Source organism: Capricornis sumatraensis, chromosome 18 (genome assembly GCF_032405125.1).
Source record: "Capricornis sumatraensis isolate serow.1 chromosome 18, serow.2, whole genome shotgun sequence".
Classification (NCBI taxonomy): Eukaryota; Metazoa; Chordata; class Mammalia; order Artiodactyla; family Bovidae; genus Capricornis; species Capricornis sumatraensis.
Genome location: NC_091086.1, coordinates 15418878 through 15444184, shown reverse-complemented (window position 1 = coordinate 15444184; position 25307 = coordinate 15418878). Strand labels below are relative to the sequence as shown.

General features: G+C 36.2%; 1 protein-coding gene across 1 annotated transcript in view; it reads left to right on the top strand.

Annotated features, from left to right (window-relative positions):
• Positions 1-25307, top strand: part of FCHO2 (FCH and mu domain containing endocytic adaptor 2) — a 119452-nt gene that overhangs the window by 82062 nt on the left and 12083 nt on the right. Inside the window, exons 16-22 of the mRNA XM_068990613.1 lie at positions 1638-1680; positions 4101-4195; positions 8817-8920; positions 10688-10817; positions 15098-15209; positions 18587-18742; positions 19099-19231. Of these exons, the coding sequence (XP_068846714.1) occupies positions 1638-1680; positions 4101-4195; positions 8817-8920; positions 10688-10817; positions 15098-15209; positions 18587-18742; positions 19099-19231 (773 nt within the window). The remainder of the gene's footprint in view (positions 1-1637; positions 1681-4100; positions 4196-8816; positions 8921-10687; positions 10818-15097; positions 15210-18586; positions 18743-19098; positions 19232-25307) is intronic.

The following is a 25307-nucleotide window of genomic DNA, read 5'->3' as shown; positions in this document are numbered from 1 at the left end:
AGATGTGCTTTAAGCGTTAATACGTGGCTACCACATTTTTCATAAATCAGCAAAACCAAAGAGCAGCTTCTGATTAAGCTTATAAAACAGTTAAACTATCATAACTCTTTATGAAGCAGAAGGCGCTTCTGAGTTTTAGCTTGATCTTTAAGTCATATCACATTTGTAGTTTCTATTATAAAGTTGTTAGTATAGTAACTTAAATTATACTGATAATCATTTGGGGATGGTAACATCATTTGCAGAATCATGTGTTAAACATAACAAGAGTCGAACCAGGGTCTCCTGCATTGCAGGCGGATTCTTTACCAGCTGAGCTATCAGGGAAGCCCAAACATAGCACACATTGTGGGGAAAACAGAGTTGAGCAGCCCACACCAAAGTTATGCAGTTCTGTGAACAGTGCCTAATAAAAACCATGGCATCAGTCGTAATTAAAAATTCTAGCGCAGTTGAAAAGACCTATTAAATTCATGGTAAATACCAAACTAAAAGTAAGATTTCATTAATACTTTTAAAAAATAAATGGTAAGTAGCTTGTTGATAGGGGATATGAGGAAAGAGTATAAACTCAGTTTCAGCAACTGAGTTACTGAAGATGAGGGCAAAGTGCAGAAAGATAAAGAACACCACAGTGAACACATTGAGGCAAAACATATGGCTAAGAAAAGCCAAATGGGAGAATGTGATATGAATGGGCATTATGTACAATATGGTATTATTTCACGTTTGTTATTGTTTAGTCGCTAAGTAGTATCCAACTCTTTTTGTAACCCCATGGGCCCACCAGATTCCTTTGTCCATGGAATTCTTGTCCAGGCAAGAATACTAGAGGGGTTTGCCATTTCCTTCTCCAGGGGATCTTCCCAACCCAGGGATTGAACCTGTGTCTCCTGCATTGGCAAGTGGATTCTTTACCATTGAGTCACCAGGGAAGCCTGTTATTCCTCATAGGCCGCTGTAATTACCCATGCTGATGTATTTGCATTCATCAGCTATTCTTGGTGATGCAAAACATTAAGGTGCAGTGAAAACTGCTTATGAACCAGCAGAGCTTTTGCTTTACTGATGCTGTTCCCCCACGTACCAGTTGCTTATGAAATGATTCATGTTGCAAATGCAGAAGGTAGAAAAATAGACTATCTCATAAAAAGACTGTTGCTCTAAGTTGGTACAAAAATTTTATTTTTCAAAATAAAGGTGTTCTTCAAGAGTTAGTATCTACTTTTGGTCAATAAAATAATCACTAATAATATCTTAGAGCTTGAAAAATGCTTTCATGATTCATCAGTTAAAGTTGTTGAGTAGTACATAAGCTTTTAAACATGTGTTCCGATTTTTAGAGTTGCATCCCATAGTTTTTTGTGAACAGCAGTTTAATGAATATGATGGTTTAGTTGACTCAAGTTATTTCTTATCAAAAGTATTAGAGATAAAGGTTTAGCAGAAATTCAGCTCTTATTTTAATATTCTTAAGCATGGTAGAAAATTTGTTAAAGGCTTGTTTTCCTTTTCTTCGTGTGTGTGTATATGTTATTAATATCAGAATTTAAAAGTTGATCTATGTGTAGTAGTTCTCTATATTAAAATATTTTAAGGGATTAATTTTTTCATAATATTTCGACTTTTTTAACTAGGTGAAGAGTTAACAAAATCAAAGCCATCTGCTGCATCCAATGAGTAAGTTTTACGTTCAAAATCTTTTGTAAATAGACTGTATTTTTTAGAGAAATTTTAGGTTCACAGCAAAATTGAGTGGAAAGTACAGAGGTTTTTGCATATACGCTTTGCCCTCCACATATGCCAAACCTCCCGCACCATCAGATTCCACCGCCAGAGGAGTATAGTTACAATTGATGAGCCTCTATTGACAAATTGTTACCACCCAAACTCCATGGTTTACATTAGGATTCACTCTTGGTGTTGTATGTATCCTGGGAGTTTTGACAAATGGATAATGACACGTGTCCACCATTATAGTATCATACAGAATAATTTCACTGCCCTGTGTCCTGTACCTATTAACCCTTTCCTCCCCACTACATTTAAATTTTAAGTATCCTTTTGTTCTTTCTAGAGAGTTTTGCTTTCTCTGTAGTTTTAATTCTAGAAGACTGTTTATAGTCATCCCATTTCCTAAGCTGTGAAATGTCAGTTTTTAGATGTTTTAAATTATTTCTCATTTGACAGTATTTATTTCTATGATAATTAAAAAAACATTCATTCGACTGTATTTGGCTTTGGGGTCCTCACTGCTGCTGCTAAGTAAATGATAGTATCCCAAAGTCATACATGTCTGTTTTTTTTTTAACTCAAGTTTACATTGGAGTATAGCTGATTAACAGTGTTGTGACAGTTTCAGGTGGAAAGCACGGGACTCAGCTATACATATACATGTATCCTTTCTCCCCCAGACTCCCCTCCTATCCAGCTGCCACATAACCCTGAGCAGAGTTCCCTGTGCTGCACAGTAGGACATTGGTTAATCACTTTAAATACAGCAGCGTACATGTCTATATTTCAACTAGTTATTCTCATGGAAATTCTCTCACTTTTCCTTCAATTTTGTCTGTGACTTTGTAAAGTAGACTGTGTACTTTATGAACCTCAAAATGAAGTGTTTCAATTAAGTTGATAAAGGAGAGAAGACGTGTTGCCAGTTCTTAAGAAGAAAAAATATTTTAAGCCAGTGTTGCATGGCTTTTTTCCCTCACTTCTATATTAGTAAGAATACTTTAAATTTATTGCTTGAGTAAAAGTAGACTTAATTAAATGGATAGTTTGAAATGGAAACTTTCAAAGCTAAGCACTAACTGAGCACACCAGTGGTATTCATTTGATTTTTCATTTTTAAAGAAAAGTTGTTAAGTGTTTTAAGACTGTTTTCAGGAATCATTTATGCAATTATGATTCTGTACTTTATCATAAGTGTGTTTCCATATGGGTACATGTTGAGATATTAGATCTCTACTTATAAGTGATTGTAATATTTTATTATCGTGGGCCTGTTTTCTCAGATTTCTAAAAAATATTTTAAATAATGGTAGTTTGATACATTAAATTATTTTAAAGTGGGGATTAATTTTATTTTTATGCATAAATATATACAATTTTTATTTGTCAAGAATACCTCAGTAAAGTTGGGAAAATTAGTTTAAAAAGAATGGGTACAAAGGTCAGGTGTTCAGAATAGAGATTAAGCATCTTAAAAGGGCTATGACTAAAATGAAAAAGAGAAACATTTATATAAAAGTTTGTATTAAAGTGAAGAGCCAAGATTGAAATCCTGAGGGTAACTAGTTTGGAGGATTCCGAAAGGTTAGTGGAGGAAAATCTTTGGTTACATAGCACATTGAGGTTTCTGAAACGAGAATGTTCGTGCTCTTGATTTTGTAGTCAGTCGTGGTAACCTCTCATGAAAAGGCATGTGTGACCCATACATCTAGTGGCCCAGGCAGGGATTACCTAGGGAGAAATCCTGCCTGCGCGTGAGCTACTGCAGTGGCCAGACCATTGAGGTTTGTGGCGACATTTATATGCATAGGGCTTAAGCCACCACCCTGTACTTAAAAGATACTTCTTAAAAAGTCCTTTCCCCTCTTTCTTCATCTTCGATAATAAATATGGCCTTATAAAACTTCCATCTGATTTCATGTCACTTAAGATATTTCTGCCTAGGACTGGGTTCTAGATGTGAATTCACAGATCTGACACGGCCATAGAGTTAGCTACGTGAGTTTAGGCAGCTCTTTTAGACTCCCCATGCTGCTTTTCATTGGTAAAACTGAAATTAATTTCCATTCTGGCAGCTCCTATGATTATTAGAATATAACAAGATTTAATTAGTAGGGATTAAACTATTCTCACTTAAGAACTTTATATAATGTTATTGTAGGGTTCTGTTTATAGCAGTTAATAAATACAATTTATTAAACTTATTTACTTGCTAATTAAGTTCTTCATATATTCAACTGGTAGAATATCCAGTTCTTTGATCACATATATTGCTGTTGTAGTTCTTTCTATGAAATGTATTCCTAGATTTTATACTAATAAATTGCTCATTTGCTAAAGTGCTTCTTTTTAAAATGTTCTGATAGGAAAGGGACCAGTGATTTACTTGCTTGGGACCCCCTGTTTGGACCATCTCTTGATTCATCTTCCTCAGCTTCATTAACTTCATCATCATCATCAGGTAAATAGATATATATTTTTTAACTGTAAGGGAATGCAGCAGTTATTTTTTCTCATTTGTCCATTACTTCTGTGTTGTACTTAACTATCAAAAATTTAACTTGTCCTCTGATCATGTCACCATATAAAAGTAATTTTATATTGATTTGTTAATTTATGTTAAAGACCATATGTCTTTAAAGTAAAAATTAATCAAAAACCAACTTTTTTCCCTTTGTATATCACTGCACAAATAATAATTTTTAGTATTCAACTGCATAGATGTGTGTTAATATAACTAGTCCATTCTTGCTGTACATTCAAACTGCATCTAATTTTTAGTGTTATGGGCATTAATAGATATAACAGATTTTGTCCACATATCTCATATCCTTATAATAATTTATCAATACAAGATTTAGGAGTCACAAGATATGCCCATTGATGTTTACTGCCAAACTGCTTTCCAGAAAGGCTTTGGCACTTCCCAAGAAGTTCATGAAAGAACTTAATGAATGCATTTTAGTTATTCTTCTGGAAAAAATATGTTAAATTCCTCTTTTCTTCAAAATATAAAATCCCATTAGTCAACAATCAAAGCATGTTTAATAAAACTGCTTGTTCAAAAACAGAAAATAAAATCACTTTAAGTTGATCTTCAAACTTCTTTGGGATTTCAGAAATGCCGTATAGTATTTAGAGTTAAGGAAGCCCTTTTTATCAGTATTTTATATATGAAAAAATTAAAGTTCAGAGATGATCAGGAACTTCTCTAACACCGTATAACTAGGAAATGAGGCACAGATTCAAACCTGGATTTTTACTAATTCCAAAATCCGTCCAATTCATCATACTCTGGCAGATTAACAAAACAGTAAGCTACATTGAAACACTTTGCTATAAATACTAAAATAAACACTAGTATTTACAGTTGGATTGTTTAGAAACTAATGCTTTTTTGTTTTAGAAATTAAGTGGATTTTAGGCAACCTTAGCTGAAACAATTGAGAATTTTGAAGAGCAAGAACCAGTCATTAGATAATTGAACATATTCTGAAGTGGCATTATAGCCTTTCTCATTTGGCTTTTGTTTACTGTTCAGTTTTAGGAAACCTTACTAATGGATCTTATAAGTGAAATAATTGTATAGGAAAAACTGAAGTTGTATTAAGGTTTTAATCAAAATTTTCACATTGTCTATTCTCACAGAGGTTTCCATCATACAGAAATTTCTTCCTAACTCCACCATTGTTTCTATTTTCTTTAGCACAATCTCTTTCTTTTCAAAAAATTGCTCTTTTCCTCTTGCTACCATCTGAAGAATGTTTTGCCCGTATTACTTTCAACTTTGGGTAAAACAAAAAAATGATACTTTAGCTGTCATTTGATGTTTACTTGGGAGTGATAAAACTTTTTTTTTGCTTATTTTAAAATTTACTTCGATATGCCTTTTAAAACCTTCCTATTAAGTCTAAAAAATACTATATTATTTTCCCTTCAAAGACTCTTAGTGATGTTGGAAAGAGTTACTCTGCTGTGCAATAATTATTATTAGGTCTTTACCTGGACAGGATATAATTATTAATAAAACTGATGAATACATTATGATGATTCTATTTCGTAAGACTGGCTGTAAGTGAAATTATTAAATAGGCATTTTGTCTTAAATTTCCTTCCACCTCTTTTTGCAGTACATGTCTCCCTTATTTTAACATTGTCTACACCAGTAACCCATTTTCACGTTAGAATGGGCCAGGTTGTCAGATTATTCCCTCCTCTCTTGTCCCCTGCAGAACGTTAATTCATTAATGACTCCATCTCAACTAAACTAGTCTAAGAAAATAATTCCTGTCAGTTAGTAACTGATACATTAAACCTTTCAGTGTTTTGTATTTAAAAAACATGCTTAGAGCTTGGTACAGAAGTGTTTTCAGTTGCTTTTTCTACCATATAGTTGTTATAGATGTATAACTTACATACAAATTTATATATAATAAAAACATGTATATAAAATTTAATATAAACATCTCATACCTGCCTCCCCTTTGATAAGTGCTGTTATAGACCATGGAGAAGGCAGTGGCACCCCACTCCAGTACTCTTGCCTGGAAAATCCCATGGACAGAGGAGCCTGGTAGGCTGCAGTTCATGGGGTCGCTGAGGGTCGGACACGACTGAGCAACTTCACTTTCCCTTTTTACTTTCATGCATTGGAGAAGGAAATGGCAACCCACTCCAGTACTCTTGCCTGGAGAATCCCAGGGACGGGGGAACCTGGTGGGCTGCCGTCTATGGGGTGGCACAGAGTCAGACATGACTGAAGTGATAGCAGTATAGACCATCTCAACTCTAACACTGGTTTCGCCTGTCTTACTTCCTGTGACCGTTTTAAGTTTTACCACTTGCTGAGGAACACATGTACCCAGCACCGTCACTTTGACACCTTGTCAAATCTTTTATTAGACTTTTACTGACTCTCAGCATTACCTTTTGCTCCTCTGGGAAAAAAAGTAATTCTGGCTTTATATATTTTGGGGCCATAAATTTAGTTTCTTATTCTCGTAATTATTTTCCCCAATTAATATAAAGTTTGAGCTCCTTGTCTTGTTCCATGTATTATTAAAATTTTCTGGTTTTGAGGAATAAAAATAATACTACCTGAAATAAGAACTATTTGCTTATATAGATTTATATTTTAATTTTAGAATTTTCCTGTTGTTTCTGGTTTTTCAGTTGCTTTCTTCTGTTGCCGTTGTTCTTAATGAACAAAATAGGAACTCCGCTTTTCTCTCCCAGATTGATTTGTCTGGGCATGTGATAATTAAATGTTAACTTGAAACCAGGTCAGATTTTGGATCTAGAAAACCCATCACCGACTATTCCACCAACCCTCTCTGCTCTCCTGCTGTGATGACACCACCAGGAAGCATAAAAATTTTCTTTTGCTTCATGGTTGCAAAGTTGGTGGATTTCCTTTACTGAGGAACTTGTTAAAATTACTAGTGGAGCCCAGAAGGTACTCCAGAGATTGCATTGTAAAGCTGAATGAAAATACTTTCAGGTTCTCTGGTGCTTTGGATAGATTTGTTTATAATTTATTAATTATAACTTACAACTAATAGATTAATTTATAACAGTGAAGTCAATGAATATTGCTGTTAGTTTTTCTCAAAAAGCAAATTCTGATTATTTGAAGAAGTGGAACTTGACACCCCTAACAGGCTTGGATTGAATCAGTCTAAATGCCACTTGTTCCCTAGTGAAGTTTCAAGTGTTAATACCTCTGCTATGTTAAGCCCTCTGACAAGCATGAAGTAGCTTGAGTGTTGGTCACTGCTGGTTTCGTTGATAATGAACACATCTTTAAAGTAAAGGTGTCATCATTCCACCCCTCACGTTAGTTCACATTTCTTCCAGGGTTCAGCTTACAGTCAGGGGGCAGCATGAAAGAACTGGTGCTGACGGAAAGATGGCAGCTTCTAGAGTTGATTTCTTATCAGGGTTCTACTGTTTTCTTCAAGCAGCCTGAACTGTGCTTGCATCTTTTATCTCTTCATGTGACCTGCTTTCTGGATAATTCTGTATCCCATGTGTTTGCTTTCACTCCTGTGTGACTGCCTTTTTCTTTGGGTCTCTTCCCACCACCTCCACGCTCCCTTTTACTCCCCCATTGCTGACTAAGAGTTCTCAGCTCTGCTGTTTGTTGTTCTGTGTGTACTCAGGCACTTTGTTATGTTTTTAGCTTGGCACGTTGTAAACATACAGAAGTTACTGAGATATATTCTTCAATCTGAATTACAGACCCACTTCTTAGAGTAGACCAAAGGAATTCGAAGGTCCTTTTAATTAAGAATTATTTAGATGTATTTGCTTCCATTCTACATTCTTGCTTTGATTATGCTAATACATGTGTAACTTTTGATAATATACACTTGAACTTTATTCATTAACTTCTGTCATGCTGAGAGTTATTTTTAATTAGGACTACTGAGATCTGTATTTCTGATTTTTAAAACTAACATTTGCAAATAGTGTTGAAAAACATTGAACACTAAATTTATATAGGATTTAGGAAGTTAATGTATAATTTTCTATGTTTGCTAAAAATTAGTTATAGTGATTTGGGGAGGGTTTTTGTAAACTAATAAGATATTTTGATTGTCACCAAAAACTGTTACAGTGTGGTTCAACTTAAAAGTGAGATTACAAGTTTAATTAAGGTAGATATTTTATTTAGAGTTTATGTTATTACTTTGAAGATGTTGCTTCAAAAGCTTGTTCTTACATAAGTGTAAAGTACAAGTATTGGCAAGAAACTAAAGACCTTAGGCCTTGAATTAGTTTACTTTTACCTTCTTATTAGATTTAATTTTTATATGTATAAATAATTGAAGCTAATATAATTTATAATTGTCAGTTTTATTGGAAACTTAATTTTTTCAGGAATATTATTGGTAACTCTGAGAAAATTATATTTGATAGATTCCCAGCATTTCACAAATAGCCATAATTACATTTTAAAGAGAAAGAACTTCTGAAAAGTGAGCTTTGAACCCTCACAATTCCTCTGTAATGGAATGTTTTCATCTAAGGATTGCTATGTATTCATGATTTTCTTCAAATCCTCTTTTTCTGCCCACCAGCCAGGCCCACAACTCCTCTTTCTGTGGGCACTATTGTCCCGCCACCAAGGCCTGCTTCCAGACCAAAGCTTACTTCAGGCAAACTCTGTGGGATTAATGAAATAGTATGTACTCACTTTTCTGTTTCATTATAACTGTTTTGATTTAATATGCAAATGATATTTTTCTATATGTTCCTTTACTGCTAAATCCTTGGCATTTTCTACTCAAGTCTTCACAGTACAGAAAAATTTTCCGTGCTTTACTTCATCTTTTACTTGCCAGTTTAATTGCCAGAATTAAATTTCTGAGTGTCAAGCTTGATCTTTTCCCCTGATACACATCTGCAGTGTTACCCCATAATCCATTTATTGAATGTTTTAGCTGAAGTAAAACAGAACAGATTGAAGGAAAGAAGACTAGTTTGGGAGAATCTGACTCTGAATAGAACCCAAATAACTGGGGACAGAAGAGTGTCTTTCTCTGCTTTGTATCTAGTACCCATGACTTGACATGTATTAGGCACTAGGTAGGGAGAAGGCGATGGCACCCCACTCCAGTGCTCTTGCCTGGAAACTTCCATGGACGGAGAAGCCTGGTGGGTGCAGTCCATGGGGTTGCTAGGAGTCAGGCACGACTGAATGACTTCACTTTCTCTTTTCACTTTCATGCATTGGAAGAGAAAATAGCAACCCACTCCAGCACTCTGGCCTGGAGAATCCCATGGGCAGAGGAGCCTGGTGGGCTGTAGTCCATGGGGTAGCTAGGAGTCAGACACGACTGAGCGATTTCACTTTCTCTTTTCATTTTCATGCATTGGAGGAAGAAATGGCAACCCACTCCAGTGTTCTTGCCTGGAGAATCCCAGGGACAGAGGAGCCTGGTGGGCTGCCATCCCTGGGGTTGCACAGAGTTGGACATGACTGAAGCAACTTAGCAGCAGCAGCAGACACTAAGTAAATACTTAATTCACATAACTTTATAAACAGGAAAGGGTTCTTTTTAATTAAGCTCAGTATTCCATATTTTAAAGATAAAACACCTGAGGAAGTGTTGGTAATGTATTATTGGAACAGTTAGGAATTTGGAAGGAAAAAATCCATTCACCAAGTAAAAGATAAATGAATTAGAATCATATTTTTTGTATTTGTTTTTAACTAGAAAACTGGAAAGACAATAGAATTCAGATTTTCTCCTCTGAATGGGGTAAACTTTTCTCAGTAAGGAGGCATTAATTACAATGAATTATAAGGAAAATGGAGACAGGTTTATAAATGCCAAAAGTGAAGCAATATTTAGGAAGAAAATACTTGCTTCAAATGAAAAAAAGAGTCAGTGAAAGCTCAGATAATACTAAGATTTCCTCAAACTAAATCAGGCAGAGCTAATATAGACAGCTCGTAAGACAGAAATGCCAGTTTTGTTTTTATCTATAGAATTAGCTAAAATTTTTTAAAATTTATTATTTTTCCTTCTTCTAAGGTTCATCTATTCATTGCTGGCAAGAGTGCAAAAAATATTCTCTTATATTATTATAGGCAATAGGGTAAATTGAGTTACACAAATAGTAAGCAGTTTGGCATTATGTATGAAAAACTTTCATACTGTTTAATAATTTAGCTTCTGAGAATCTATCTTAAGTACGCTTTTTAAAATACAGAAAAAGTTTTATATACATTACAGAAAAAGTTTTATATACAAAGATTCTCTTTACAGGATTATTTTAAAATAGTCTTTTCAGCTCTATGGTATCTAATTGTGAGTTTTAAGAGACACAATAAATTTGGTTTATTAATAGTATGTTAAAACTAATCTTACTTGATACCTAAAAATATTTTCTGGTAACTGGGGGATTGCTTGAGCATTTTGGTAAATGACATTTTGTTTTTAAGCCCAGGCCATTCAGCCCACCTGTAACTTCTAATACCAGCCTACCTCCTGCTGCTCCATTAGCGCGGGCAGAAAGTTCTTCCTCTATCTCATCTTCTGCTTCCCTAAGTGCTGCCAATACTCCAACTGTAGGTAAGTAAGTATCACAGATTGCATGCAAGAGTTAACGTCCAAAATATGATCAGGTTGACTGATGGTAGTAAAGTTTTAACATTGGACATTTTGGTTTTTGGGAAACACACCTGGCATTATCAAACTAATAATGATAGTTCCTTTTTCACATTTTATATTATCTGAATAGAGAATTTTAATTATGATTAGCACTGTTAAGAATGCATCAAACTTACAAATTTTTGACCAATATAAATATAATTGAAGGCAGAATATGATGCAGTACTTTCTACTTGCATTCCTAAAAAAATTTGTTTTAAAAAGCAGTTGACTCTGAAAGAAAGGGGCTTTGTGCTTGCAGTGTGATCCTTGGACCTACAGCATCTGTCTGTATCACCTGGAAACTTAATAGAAATGCAGTCCTTTTAAGTTAGAAACTGTGGAGTGGGGCTAGCAGTCCTTAAATAGGCCTTCCAGGCAACTCTGATGCATGTTAAGCTTCAGAATCCCAACTGTAATTAAGCTGATTTAATTATACCCAATTTGATTTGTCAAAACTCAGGAGAAATGCAGCTTCTGTGTATTTCCAGTATAAAAATTGCATGAGTGGTACAGGCTGAGAGAAATGATTTGATTTCTGAATTTCTGAACATGGTGTTACTATTTTTATTTTATATACCTTTGTGAGCATACTGTTTTTCCCATGTTCTAACTTTATGTAAATAATATATTCAATAAGTATTTCTGTTTGCTGTAACGGGCACTTTCTTTTTATATTTTGTTTGCATATGTGGTTTTCTTACTTTTTATTTCCATAGAATCTGTGTTTTAGTCATAAAGAACATAGATGGGTCCTGTTAGAAATCAAGCAGGTCTGAATTACCAAAATTGCTTTAGTTGTTTCCCATTACCTAGATAATTCATAAGGTTTTCTGTTTGTAAAGGAAACTTTAATTTTGATTAAGTTGGAAAATATTTGTTTATAGTTTTAGCCAGTGCTGGCAATAGGAGAATCAAAGTAGGTGGCATTGATGGTACAGGCATGCAGGATGTAATGTGGACTTTGTGCAAGAGTTTCTTTAAATCTGTCTATAAATTGTTTTCTCTCTCTATTATGATATTTATTCAGCTCTCTGTTCAGATTTAAGTTTTTGATTCTTCTTGTTCTTGAAAGTATTTTCTTTTCCTGCAATATTTTGTTTTATTTAAATATGATAGAAGATGATAATTTGATTGGGACACTCTGTGAAATTGAAAAGCACTGTGAAACTTCACAAGGTATCGTATCGAAAGCAGATGTATGTGTTAACTAATGATCCTAAAGTATATCTAAAATACTGTTACCCAATTTTTCCTTTTCCACCAATGTATAGTGTTTAAGAAATCAAGAATAACTCTAAGGTTTAAGTGTCTCAATTTTGTACTAATTATGTCCAGTTTCTATACAGGATCTATTGATACTGGATAAATTATAGAAATAAACAGTATTTTTGCATTATCTTCCATCCCCTCACTCTTCTTTCCTCTCTATTAAGATTTAACAATAAACATTACTCTGGGGCTATCAGAAGCAGAGAAAAACTGATTAGGAAAGAACCAGAAAGATTATATCAGTATAAAGAAAACTATAATATAAAGACATCCAAAGCAAACGCTAACATACATAAACCACTCATACAGTGAGCTGAAGTCAGCGGCACAGAGGCAGGAAGTAGTTGGGATTAAGCACCTGTTTTTCACTTCTGAGCTGAAAGGAATTCCACAAAAATCGATTCATTGAATGTTACAAAGGTAGATACTCTTTATTTCAGCTTTCTCTGTCTGCACTTTCAAAACACATACAGTGTTTAAATATGCAACAGTTAAGTCAGAATTAGAATGCGTATTATCCTTAAAAAGAATATCCAAGGAATTATTTCTGTACAGGGAGTTATTCTGAATAATACAGTACACATTTAGACTTTTTAGGGACTTAAGTACATATTTCCTATGTCAAACATTTTAAGTATACAATATGGTCTTGGGAACAAAAATGGAAAATACAAAAGAGGATATGCAAAAATGTTAAGTAGATTTTGAGTTTTTCCCCTAACTCTCCAATACTTTTTCCTCCTCACCAGTATTTCAATAACAGGCTTTACAATTAATGGGGAAACTATTTCAAGAACTCTCATTTTATATGCCCAGATTGGGTAATTGAAAAGAATAACTTTGGAGGTTCTTTTGATTTTTAGTGTCAGACCAGTAGCAGACATTAATGTTACCCCTGACTGTGTGTAAATACTCACTTGTGTAGATTATTTAAGGGAAAAGATTAATTTCATATTTAGGAAAATATAATTTTCTCTAATAAAAGATTACTATAGCCTTCCTCTTTCTCTGAAAATATGCTTTCCTGAATTTCTAGTGACTCTCTAGTTTAGAACAATATATTTATTTAAAAATTGAACTAATTTAAATTTACAGTGTAATTTTGCCACTGCATGAACATGTGTTTGCATAGTTGTAATCACATATCCTAGAAACTACTGCCTCTTGATCAAGCCCTTTATTTAATTATCTCTTGCCTCATCTTGAATTCCTGTCAAGTCATTTGTATCTTCAATCCAGGATTCACTGTGATCAGTGATCTTGCAGAATGAAAAACATAATCATGTTTTTTTAAAACATTTTCAGTGGCTTTTAGTGCCAGAAGAATAAAATTAAAGGTCCTCCATGTCCTGTCTGGGTCATAAACACTTCTTCAGACACATTTTCATGTCCTTTCATCACTCAGCCTATCACCCACAAAGTATGTTTCTGATTTGCAAAAAAAACCTACTTGTGGTTCAAAAAGGCACCATTTCTTCCATGCCTCTTTGGCAAAGTGTCTGGCATATATTAGTGCTTAGTAAATAGTAGCTGTTGTGATTTCGTGAATACCTTTTAATACTGTGTTTATTTTCATATGAAATTTTAAGTTGTCTTGTTAGGGAGGATTTGCTTTCCCAGTGACCTAGAAATAGCGGTTCCTGTTTCTGTGTATTTTTAATCACTGAGCCCTTTTTTTAAATTATGAAGAACCTTCTAAATCAGAATTCATCAAAATCTTTAACATTACAAAATCTTCCTGTCCTCTAAAGGTAACAAAAGCTCTATCTCATTGTTTGTAGCATACTAAGTTTAGTTGCAAGGCAAACAAAACTGATTTTTTGTCAGAATTAATATTCTAGGTATCATGAAGTAACTCACATTGAAATAAAGCTATCTGGTGGCTGTGAACATTGTATAATGTTTACATAACAAAAACATACATTCAAATTTCAGAGATATGTATTGATCTAGGTTATTTTTTACTTTAAGAATGAATAATTACTCTATTGACTTATTTTTACAAAATTGCATCATAAATCATATGTTAAAAGAAATGTTCCACTTTCCAATCAGTAACAATAATGGTAAGGCATAAATGAGAAGAGTACATTTGTAAAGACAAAAAAAAAAGGCAGTGCACTATTTGAAGGGATTTTTCTGGCATGAAATAAACCAGATATGTTGTTTAGGTTTTTAAAATACACATGCATTGAATTTGTTTACATTTTGTTATGCTTTTAAAACATGTATGATTTGTCTCTAAAGGTATCTTACTAAGTGAACTTTATGTCAGGAATGTTACACCCAAATGACGTTATTAGTCATATTTCAAGGAAAGATAATATGGGAATACAGTACAAGCATTAGACAAAGAAGAGGTAAAAGAGAATTACAGCAACCCACTCGTGTTCCTGCCTGGAAAATCCCATGGACAGAGAACCCTGGCGGGCTATAATCCGTAGGCTCACAAAGAATCAGACGTGACTGACCATCTGTGCGTGTGCGCACACACACATACACACACATACATACACAATGGTAAGGAGTACATGATCACATTACATTGCTCATTTAGAAGTACCCAATGGATAGAGATACCTTAAGTAGAAAAATCTCAGGGTAGAACCTGAGAGAATTTAATATCTGAATGGTTTTGAAGCCATATTTTAGTAACTTCAGCTCTTCATGTGAAGAGCTTTCTCCCCTCTGACATTCCTTAACCCAACCCTTCTGTGTCATTCCATTAAAAGTCAGTGTGACATGTTTTCCTGACTTTTTATTTGTCCAATTTGTTTTATGCTCTGTCTTTTAACCAGATTTATACTTGGGGCATCTTTGAAACCAGTAATAGAGTTAATTGTGACAAGCTAACATTTTGACTCTACTCTGTCTTGGTATTCAATAAATACCTTTCTATAGGATTAACAAAAGACTTGTGTTTATTCTAGGTGTGTCACGAGGTCCCAGTCCTGTCAGCCTTGGAAATCAAGACACCCTGCCTGTGGCAATTGCCCTCACAGAATCTGTTAATGCCTACTTTAAAGGGGCAGATCCCACCAAGTTAGTTTTTCAAAGATGTTTGTGTACATGTGTGTGTGTTGCAGGGAACAGGGGACGTGGTGGTAAATTTTGAGAGTTATCTTCTGATTCTCTATAGGCTAGGGTTTTCTATTACTTGTTTACTTGCTTTTTGCTACCAAATATAGTCATTTAGAGATTGTCCTTCAGATGTAAGAAACCATTATAATCAGTAGTGTTGGCTATTTTCTAGTTTATGTACCTTTTTGGCCAGGCTTTATGACCAGTGTGATATATCTGTTGTTTAACACATCTGTAGAACAGGATTATGGCGGCTGACCTAGATGGGGATAGAACTCTGAATCTTTGCCTAATGTACATCTTTGGTGAAAGTGTGATTTTTGCAAGAACGACTTACAGTGTATATCTGTTTATAGCAGACTCTTGAAGGATTAGTTTAACCTCTTACTTTTAAGAAAATGATCTTTGGGTAAATGATCACTCTTATTTATTTTTCATGTATAACATTCATTCATTAAATATTCTAGTGCATAATATGTCTAAGACTATTATAAGTTTGCATTGTTGTGAAAGAAAGTTTATTAGTTTTCTCTTGAGATAATGTAAGCTCTGTAGAGAAGAATTTTTGTTTAGTAAAGTATCCTCAGCACTTAGAATCTTACATATGGTAAGCGTGCAAATATTTTATGAATTAATGTGTGTTGAATGAATAATGTTACTTATGAAAAGTAGAGGTATTGATAATATGCTATGAAGAAAAATAAACCAGGTTAAGGGGATAAACAGTTAACAACAGTCTGCTACTATTTTAGGTAAAATGATCAGAGGAAACTTTTTTTGGCTGATTTAAGTAGATGTGTGAGAGACGTTGAGGGAAGAGCAGGCCATGCACAAAACTTGGGTGAAGAGCATTCCAGGAGATAGAAGGGACTGAGGTAGAAGCACACTTGAGATACTCAAGAAACAGCGGAAAGAACCATGTCACTGAGTAGAAGTAAACAAGGAGGAAGGTAGTCATGCTAAGTCCACAGACGGAACAGATCAAGTTGGATATTGTAGACCATGGTAACGAGGTTGGAATTCATTCTCCGTGAGGTGGGAAGCAAGTCGAGACTTTTGAGCAGAGAAGTGATGAGGCTGCTACCCTATGTTTTTGAAGTAGCACTCTGCCTGCTATATGGAGAATAAACTAGAAGGAGCCAGAGTAGATGCAGTGAGAAAGGGTTAACCACTGAAGTCCAGGTGGGAAATGATGGTTATTTGTATAAGGGTATTAGCAGAGGAGATGGTGAGTGCTAATGGGAGTTTTGAATATATTTTGAAAAGAGAGCTGTCAAGTTTGTTGAGGGTGTAGATTGCTAAATTTGAAGTACTTATTAAGACACCTTAGTGGAGATGTTGATGATAGTTGAATACGTGATTCTGGAGTTAGGGAGATAGGTTCAGATTAGAGAGAAAATATTTGGAAGTTATTAGTTTGTACATGACACTTTAAACTGAGGGCATTAGGGTGTAAAGAAGAGATCTGATGAGAACTAAGTCCTGGCCCCCTCCAGTGTTTAAAAACACTAAGAATGATCACTAAGCTGAGAATGATCAGCAGTGGAGTTTGGGACAGCAAGCAATATGAGAGGCGAGGAGAGAACCAGTAGAGCAGTGTCCCAGAAACTGTGAATGAACTCTCTCACGAAAGCAGGCGTCAGGCCAAGAAAAATCGATCCATTGACATTATAGAGGTCATTAATGACCTTCACAAGAGCAGCTGTAGTAGACTGGTGGAGATGAAAGCCTGCTTCAGGGGAGCTCAGGAGCAGGAGATGATGCAAATACAGACAGCTGTATTCAGAGAGAGCGAATGTTAGGCAGTTCTTTTAGGATAGTTTGCTCTAAGTAGGAGGAGAGGAAGTGGGCGGTAGCAGGAGAAGAATCAGAGGAGGCTTTTATTAACTTTAGTTTTTGTGTTTTTTAAAGATAATAGGCATTTCAGTATGCATGTGGGAAAAATCTAATATTTATGGAAAAAAACTGAATCTGCAGGAAAGGGGACAATTGCATGAGTGAAATTCTTCAGTATGAGATGTGCTTCAGGACAGAAGTGACAGGATTAACCTTAGGTGCATAGACTTATTATCTGTTGAAATTGGAGGGAAGGCAGAAGGTATAGATGCCTTCAGCCTAAGGGACATTTAGGATTTTAGCAGTGAGACTGTGAGGAAGTTCTCTTCTCATTTTATTTCCTTCATAAAATTTAAAGGAAAGTCATTGACTGCAGGTGGAGGGGGTGATATTTTACAGGTTAAAGAAGAAAGAAAGGATGAAAAGAGCTAGGGAATGTAGTCGAATATCCTATACCAATACTAAGGAGGTCCAATTGAGAGTTCTGGCTGTATAGTTATATGATTTTTCTAGTCACATTCAGCCATATAGAAGGGGGTGAGGAGCTGGATTTGGTTAAGACTTTAGCCAAGCAAGCGTAGTCAAGTGAGAGAGAACCAACGGGTGGGTTATGCAAAGGAGTGTGCATCATGACGGACCGTGACGTCTCAGGCTGGGGAACTGAGGACATGAAGGGAAGGAAGAGTGAAGATTCGTGGAAAAGCTAGGAGGAACATGGACCATGGAGGGTTTTGATGAAGCTGGGGATGCAGTACTAGATGGAATGATTTAGAAACGTAGGAAGTGACAGTCTGATCAGTGGGGAGTCAGACTGAGATGATAGAGGGTCTGAAGTGTGGCTGAGGTAGCCTGGAAGGCAGGATCTAGAAGGTAAGGGGCTGAAGAACTAGGTGACCAAAGTATTGAGAGGATTTATCTGTGTGGATATTGAAATCATTAAAAATTTATGATAGGAGTAGTGGTACAGAAATCGATTGACAATGAGTCAGGAGCTGAAATTTTCAGGAAATGAAATGTTGAAAGTGATTTGAAGGGTTGTGATAGAGAATAGAATAATGTTTTTTCAAAAGAAGGTGGTTCTTCTTTCAAAAGAATGTTTTTCAGAAGGAAGAAAGAATATATAGTTGGTAAGAAGCAGTGAGAAGGCACCTACCACTGCCACCATCAGGCCCAGCACTTTGTAGGGTTTGGAGGGGAAAATAGCTACAGCTGGAGATAGTCTTACCAGGGAAGCAGTGGCCTTATGAGACCGCCAGGGGATGGTTTGAGCAAACATTATCCATGTGCTTCCATTTGTGTTTGGCATTTAATTCTAGGAAAGACTGGTGTTAGATGAATAAGTGATTTCACAATTAATCATTTTTTATTAAGAAATAATTCATCCATACTTATAAAATGCTATATATATAAATAAAGCCCTTTTTAAACTAAATATGCTTCAAATGGAGATTTAAATGCCTTATTTATAAACTGTTTAAATTTTTCACAATCTCCACTTTCAGGTGTATTGTGAAGATCACTGGTGACATGACAATATCATTTCCAAGTGGAGTTATTAAAGTCTTTACCAGTAATCCATCTCCACCTGTGCTCTGCTTCAGGGTGAAAAATATCAGCAGACTAGAACAGATTCTTCCAAATGCACAACTTGTGTTCAGGTTTGTGTACTTCTGTTTTGAAGGTGACATTCCTTTTTAAGAAATTTTTTATTTCTTCTTTGAAGCAATAATAGTTCAATTTGAAGACAGTACCAAAATTACTATGATTAATTAGGCTTCTGCTATCTTTGTTTTATGCCTGCTGGTGGTGGTAATAGTTATTGTTAAATCCTTCTCTGCTGTACATCTTCTCATCTTTTAGGCAGCCTTCTGCTGTGTACCATTCTTTATCCCCTAACTTTAACTGTTTCTATCCTGTCTTTTGGTTCATTTCTACTAGTCTTTCCCAAGTCACCAAATTACTACAGAGAGGCAGATCATAAAGATAAATAATGAGAAATTTCTTATATGTACAGTGATCCATCACAGTGTGATTCTAACACAAAAGATTTTTGGATGAACATGCAAGCTGTTACTGTCTACCTCAAGAAGCTATCAGAGCAAAATCCGGCTGCTTCTTACTATAATGTAGATGTATTAAAGTATCAGGTAAGTATCATATCATTAATAAAATATTAAAATATTTTAATATTCAATTAAAATATTAGCAAATAGAATATTGCATATCATCAAATAACATGTCATGGCCAAAATGAAGTTCATTTGAGCAATGCAAAGATATTTCAAAATTTAAAAATCTTTTAATAAGCTTATGGAGATTTTGACCAATTTGATCAAATTCACCACCTATTACCAATTAAAATACTGAGTAAATATAAATATATGAATATGTCCTTCACCTTAAAATACTAGCATATCAATCTTAATAATGAAATACCTAAAGCATTGAAAGAAGTGGCAAAGATACCTATTATTCCTTTTAGTATGTAAGATTTTTCTGGATGTGTTAGTATAGTTCAGTTCAGTTCAGTCACTCAGTCGTGTCCAACTCTTTGCGACCCCATGAATCACAGCACGCCAGGCCTCCCTGTCCATCACCAACTTCCGGAGTTCACCCAAACTCACGTCCATCGAGTCGGTGATGCCATCCAGCCATCTCATCCTCTGTCGTCCCCTTCTCTTTGTCCCCAGTCCCTCCCAGCATCAGAGTCTTTTCCAATGAGTCAACTCTTCACATCAGGTGGCCAGAGTATTGGAGTTTCAACTTTAGCGTCAGTCCTTCCAAAGAACACCCAGGACTGATCTCCTTTAGAATGGACTGGTTGGATCTCCTTGCAGTCCAAGGAACTCTCAAGAGTCTTCTCCAATACCACAGTTCAAAAGCATCAATTCTTCGGTGCTCAACTTTCTTCACAGTCCAACTCTCACATCCATACATGACCACAGGAAAAACCATAGCCTTGACTAGACGGACCTTTGTGGGCAAAGTAATGTCTCTGCTTTTGATTATGCTGTCTAGGTTGGTCGTAACTTTCCTTTCAAGGAGTAAGCGTCTTTTAATTTCATGGCTGCAGTCACCATCTGCAGTGATTTTGGAGCCCCAAAAAATAAAGTCTGACACTGTTTCCACTGTTTCCCCATCTATTTCCCATGAAGTGATAGTTAAACTAGAGAATTAAGTAATTGGTGGTAAATTGGGAAAGAACCAATATATCAAGAGATATATTGATATCAATATATCTCAAGAGAATCGACTTAAAAACTGATGTAGGAGAATTTAGCAAAGTGGTCATTTAAAAATTAATAGCTTTCAAAACAACCATTTAGAAAAACTAATGGAGAAAAACATTCACATCAAAAAAAAAAGAAACCTAATTAGAGCTGGAGACGTTGTCCAAGGTGGTAACACAGGAAGATCCTGAATTCACTTTCTCCCAGGGACACACCACATCTGTAGCTGCATATGGAATGTTCCCTCTTAAAGAGACTGAAAGATAGCTAAATAGCTCCTTCACATCAGCACATAAGAAAAGAACCATCTTGAGGCAAGTAGGAGAGGCTGAGATCCAGCTTCACCACAGGCCTCAACCCCAGCAAGGCAGCCTGTTCCTGGAGCTTCTTTCTGAGGAAAAACAGTTGTAACCAGCACAGACACTCCAGCTTCTGAGACCTGCACTTGATAGACAAGTCCCTGAAACATCTGGCTTTGAAAACCAGTGGAGCTCACATCCACAGGAACCAAGGGCTGCAGGGATCTGAGAAACAGCTTTAAAGGGCTTGCATGCAGACTCAAGCACTCTAGGTATACAAGTGGCCATGTGAAGGAGATTCATTTGCTGATCTTAAAGTGTCAGCTTGAGGGGCCAGGGCGTGAGGTGAACACTCTCCAGGGAATGAGGTGCTGAAGGGCACCTCTTTTGCGCTCCCCCTCTACTTTGCTAAAGCAAACAGGTACCACTTTATGATTATTTTTACCATAGACTTTTTCTCTTGGTGGGTACTGCTTTATCCTCCAACCAGTGGACACTCTCTCTCGTGCTAAGGCTGGCAGGTGCTCTCTTTTTTATTTAAGACTTTCCCCCCACTTTCCTTGGTGGGTGTCATTTTTGTGCTGTCTTCTGCAACACTGGTATCTACTAGAGGAATTTTTATAGATGTCTAGTGCCCCAGGTTTTGCAGCTGTAGACCAGGGGACACTACTTGTTCTCCTGCCTCTGGAGGCCAGGGTAGCTTATAATTCTGAGTCCCACAGGACTATAACAGTTAGTGAGACAGTTCTTGGCAGGATACTGCCACCAGGGTAATGCACAGAAAGCAGACTGAAAAACTCCAGTAGTCTTTCTCTAAAAGACTTCGTTTGCTTGGCCTGGAACAGTAGCCCAAGGGATGGGCTTCAGATTTGGCACACATCTAGGAGTCTGCAGGTATGTTCTCAGAGAACATAGGCTTGAGGGTGCAGTCAGTTCATTCCCTCAGCCTCGCCCCAGCTCACCATTTCTCCCAGAAGGGAACTTATATACTCGTCAGAGCCCTGATTTTTATGACTGTCAACCCAGGGACATCTCTAGATCACCTGATTGGGTGGCCAGCAGGGCTTACATTTGTCTTCAGTCCCACAGGACTATATCTATTTGCCTGCTTTCAAAGCTGCTGCCTGGGGGTCTAGCTTCCTAATCAGTCTGAATCTACATGCTGGCAGATTTCCTGTTTTGGAACACCACAACAGGTCTTGGCACACCCTTGATCACCAGGAGCTAGTTAATATAAAATATGCTGCTTGGACAATCACCAAGGTTTGAGAGGCAACCAAGAGCTAAGGCAGGGTTGAACAATAAGGTTCATCTCCTACAAGAGATTAGTCATTCAAGACTGGAAGGGATGGCTATTTCACCTAATACAAAGCAGCACAGAAAATCAAGTAAAATGAGGAAACAGGAATATATTTGAAACAAAAGAATAAGATAAAACCTTAGTGAAAAAACCTTGATGAGACAGAGGTAAGTAATTTACCTGATAAAGAGTTCTAAGTAGTGGTAATAAAATGCTCACCTCACTTGGGAGAAGAATGGGTAAGCACAGTGAGAATTTCAACAACAAAAAAAAAAGAAAACAAAAGAAAGTAACAAATAGAAGTCACTGAACTGAAGAATACAGTAACTGATTTGAAATACGTACTGGAGGGGTTCAGCCACACACTACATGAAGCAAAGAAAAGACAAGTGAATGCAAAGAGTGAAACTCACCTTAATCAGAACAGCAGAAACAAAAAAAGAACTTTAAAAAGTGGACACAGCTTATTGGACAACATCAAGCAAACTAACATTCACATTTTGGGAATTCCAGAAGGAGAATAAAGGGGCTGAAAACTTACTGAAGAAATAATAGCTGAGACCTTCCCTCAGAGCCTGGGGAAGGAAACGGACATTAGATCCAGGAAGCCCAGAGAGACTCACTAAGACACGTAATTAAAACGTTGAAAGTTAAAAAAAAAAAGAATTTTAAAAGCAGCAATGGAAAAAAACAAGGGAACTCTTTTAAGACCATCAGCAGAAACTTTGCAGGCCAGAGGGATATATTCAAAGGAAGTTATTAACCAAGAATTCTCTACCTGGGAAAGTTATTGCTCAGAATTGAAGGAAAGATAAGAGTTTCCTAGACAAGCAAAATTTAAAGGAGTTCATCACTAATCAACCGGCCTTACAAGAAATGTTAAAGGGACTTCTTAAGCTGCAAAGGGTACTAATTGGTAACAAAAGTATGAAAGTATAAACCTCACTGGTAAAGGTAAATATAAAGTAGAGGTGGATTAATCCTATATAGGTAATATGAAAGATAGACAAAAATAGTAAAAATAATAACTACAATAATTAGTGAAGGGATACACAAGATAAAAAGATGTAAAATGCGATGTGAAAAAATTTGGAGAAGTAAAAATGTAGAGCTTTGGAAAGTATTCAAACTTAAGGTGTTTGCAACTTAAAAACGGACTGTTAGGTAGGTTGTTATATGTCAAATGTTAATGTTGGTCACTTAGTCGTGTCTGACCCTGCAGCCGCATGGCCTGTAGCCTGGCAGGCCCCTCTGGCACATTAGACTAGATAAACTTAATAGATAATTAGAAACATTCCATCCAAAAGCAGCAGAATACATATTCTTCTCAACTGCATATGGAACTTTCTCCAGGATCATCCATTAGGTTACAAAGTCATAGTAAATTTAATATTGGAGTCATGTCAGGCATCTGTTTTTGGATCACAGCAGTATGAAACTAGAAGTTGGTTACAAGAAGACTGAAAAATTCACATATATGTATGGATTAAACAGTATGCTACTGAGTAACCAGTAGGTCAACAAAGAAATCATAGGAGAAGTAAAAAAATACCTTGAAACAAAATACAGTATACCAAAATTAATGGGATGCAGCAGAAGCATCTCTTAGAGTGAAGTTCAGAGTGATACAGGCCTACCTTAAGAAGAAAGAATAATCTCAGACAGCTTAACTTTACACCTGAAGCAAATAGAAAAAGAAAAGCAAACAGAGCCCAAAGTTGGTAGAAGGAAGGTAATAACAAAGTTCAGAGCAGAAGTAGATACTAAGAAAAACGGTCAGTGAAACTAAGAGTTGGTTCTTTGAAAAGATAGACAAAATTGACAAACTTTTATCTAAACTCACCAAGAAAAAAGGAGGGCTCAAATAAAATTAGAAACAAAGGAGGAGTTGTTACCACCAATACCACTAAAATACAGAGAATCACAAGAGACTACTATGAACAATTATATGCACAAATTGGACAACCTAAAAGACAAAGATAAATTGATAGGAACATCCAACCAGCTTTCCAATACTGAATCATAAAGTAGAAATATGAATAGATCAGTTCCTAGTAAGGAGATATGAATCCATAATTGGAACCCTCCCAACAAACAGAAGTCCAGGACCATATAGTTCATTGCCAGATTCTGCCAAGCATTAAGAGAATTAATACCAATTCTTCTCAAACTGATTCCAAATAGATGCCAGGGATCAGATCTGATAGACAGGAGTGCCTGAAGAACTATAGACGCAGGCATGACATTGTACAGGAGGCATGATCAAGACCATCCCCAAGAAAAAGAAATACAAAATGGCAAAATGGTTGTCTGAGGAGACAGACAGCTGAGAAAAGAAGAGAAGCTGAAGACAAAGGAGAAAAGGAAAGATATACCCATCTGAATGCAGAGTTCCAAAGAATAGCAAGGAGAGATAAGAAAGCCTTCTTCAGTGATCAATGCCAAGAACAATAGAATGGGAAAGACTAGAGGTCTCTTCAAGAAAATTAGAGATACCAAGGGAACATTTCATGCAAAGATGGGCACCATAAAGGACAGAAATGGTATGGACCTAACAGAAGCAGAAGATGTTAAGAGGTGGCAAGAATACACAGAAGAACTATACAAAAAATATCTTCATGACCCAGATAATCACGATGGTGTGATCACCAACCTAGAGCCAGACATCCTGGAGTGCAAAGTCAGGTGGGCCTTAGGAAGCATGACTACAAAGGTAGTGGAGATGATAGAATTCCAGATGAGTTATTTCAAATCCTGAAAGATGATGCTGTGAAAATACTGCACTCAGTATGCCAACAAATTTGGAAAACTCAGCAGTGGCCACAGGACTGGAAAAGGTCAGTTTTCATTCCAATCCCAAAGAAAGGCAATGCCAAAGAATGCTCAAACTACCACACAATTGCACTCATCTCACACGCTAGTAAAGTAATGCTCAAAATTCTCCAAGCCAGGCTTCAAAGTTCATAAACTGTGAACTTTCAGATGTTCAAGCTGGATTTAGAAAAAGTAGAGGAACCAGATCAAATTGCCACCATCCATTGGATCATCAAAAAAGCAAGAGAGTTCCAAAAAAAACATGTACTTCTGCTTTATTGACAACACCAAAGCTTTGACTGTGTTGATCACAATAAACTGTGGAAAATTCTTCAAGAGATGGGAATATCAGGCCACCTGACCTGCCTCCTGAGAAATCTGTGTGTGGGTCAAGAAGCAATAATTAGAACTGGACATGGAACAACAGACTGGTTCCAAATAGGAAAAGGAGTACGTCAAGGCTGTATATTGTCACCCTGCTTATTTAATTTATATGCAGAGCACATATGCAAAATGCTGGGCTGGATGAAGCACAAGCTGGAATCAAGATTGCTGGGAGAAATACCGAAAACCTCAGATA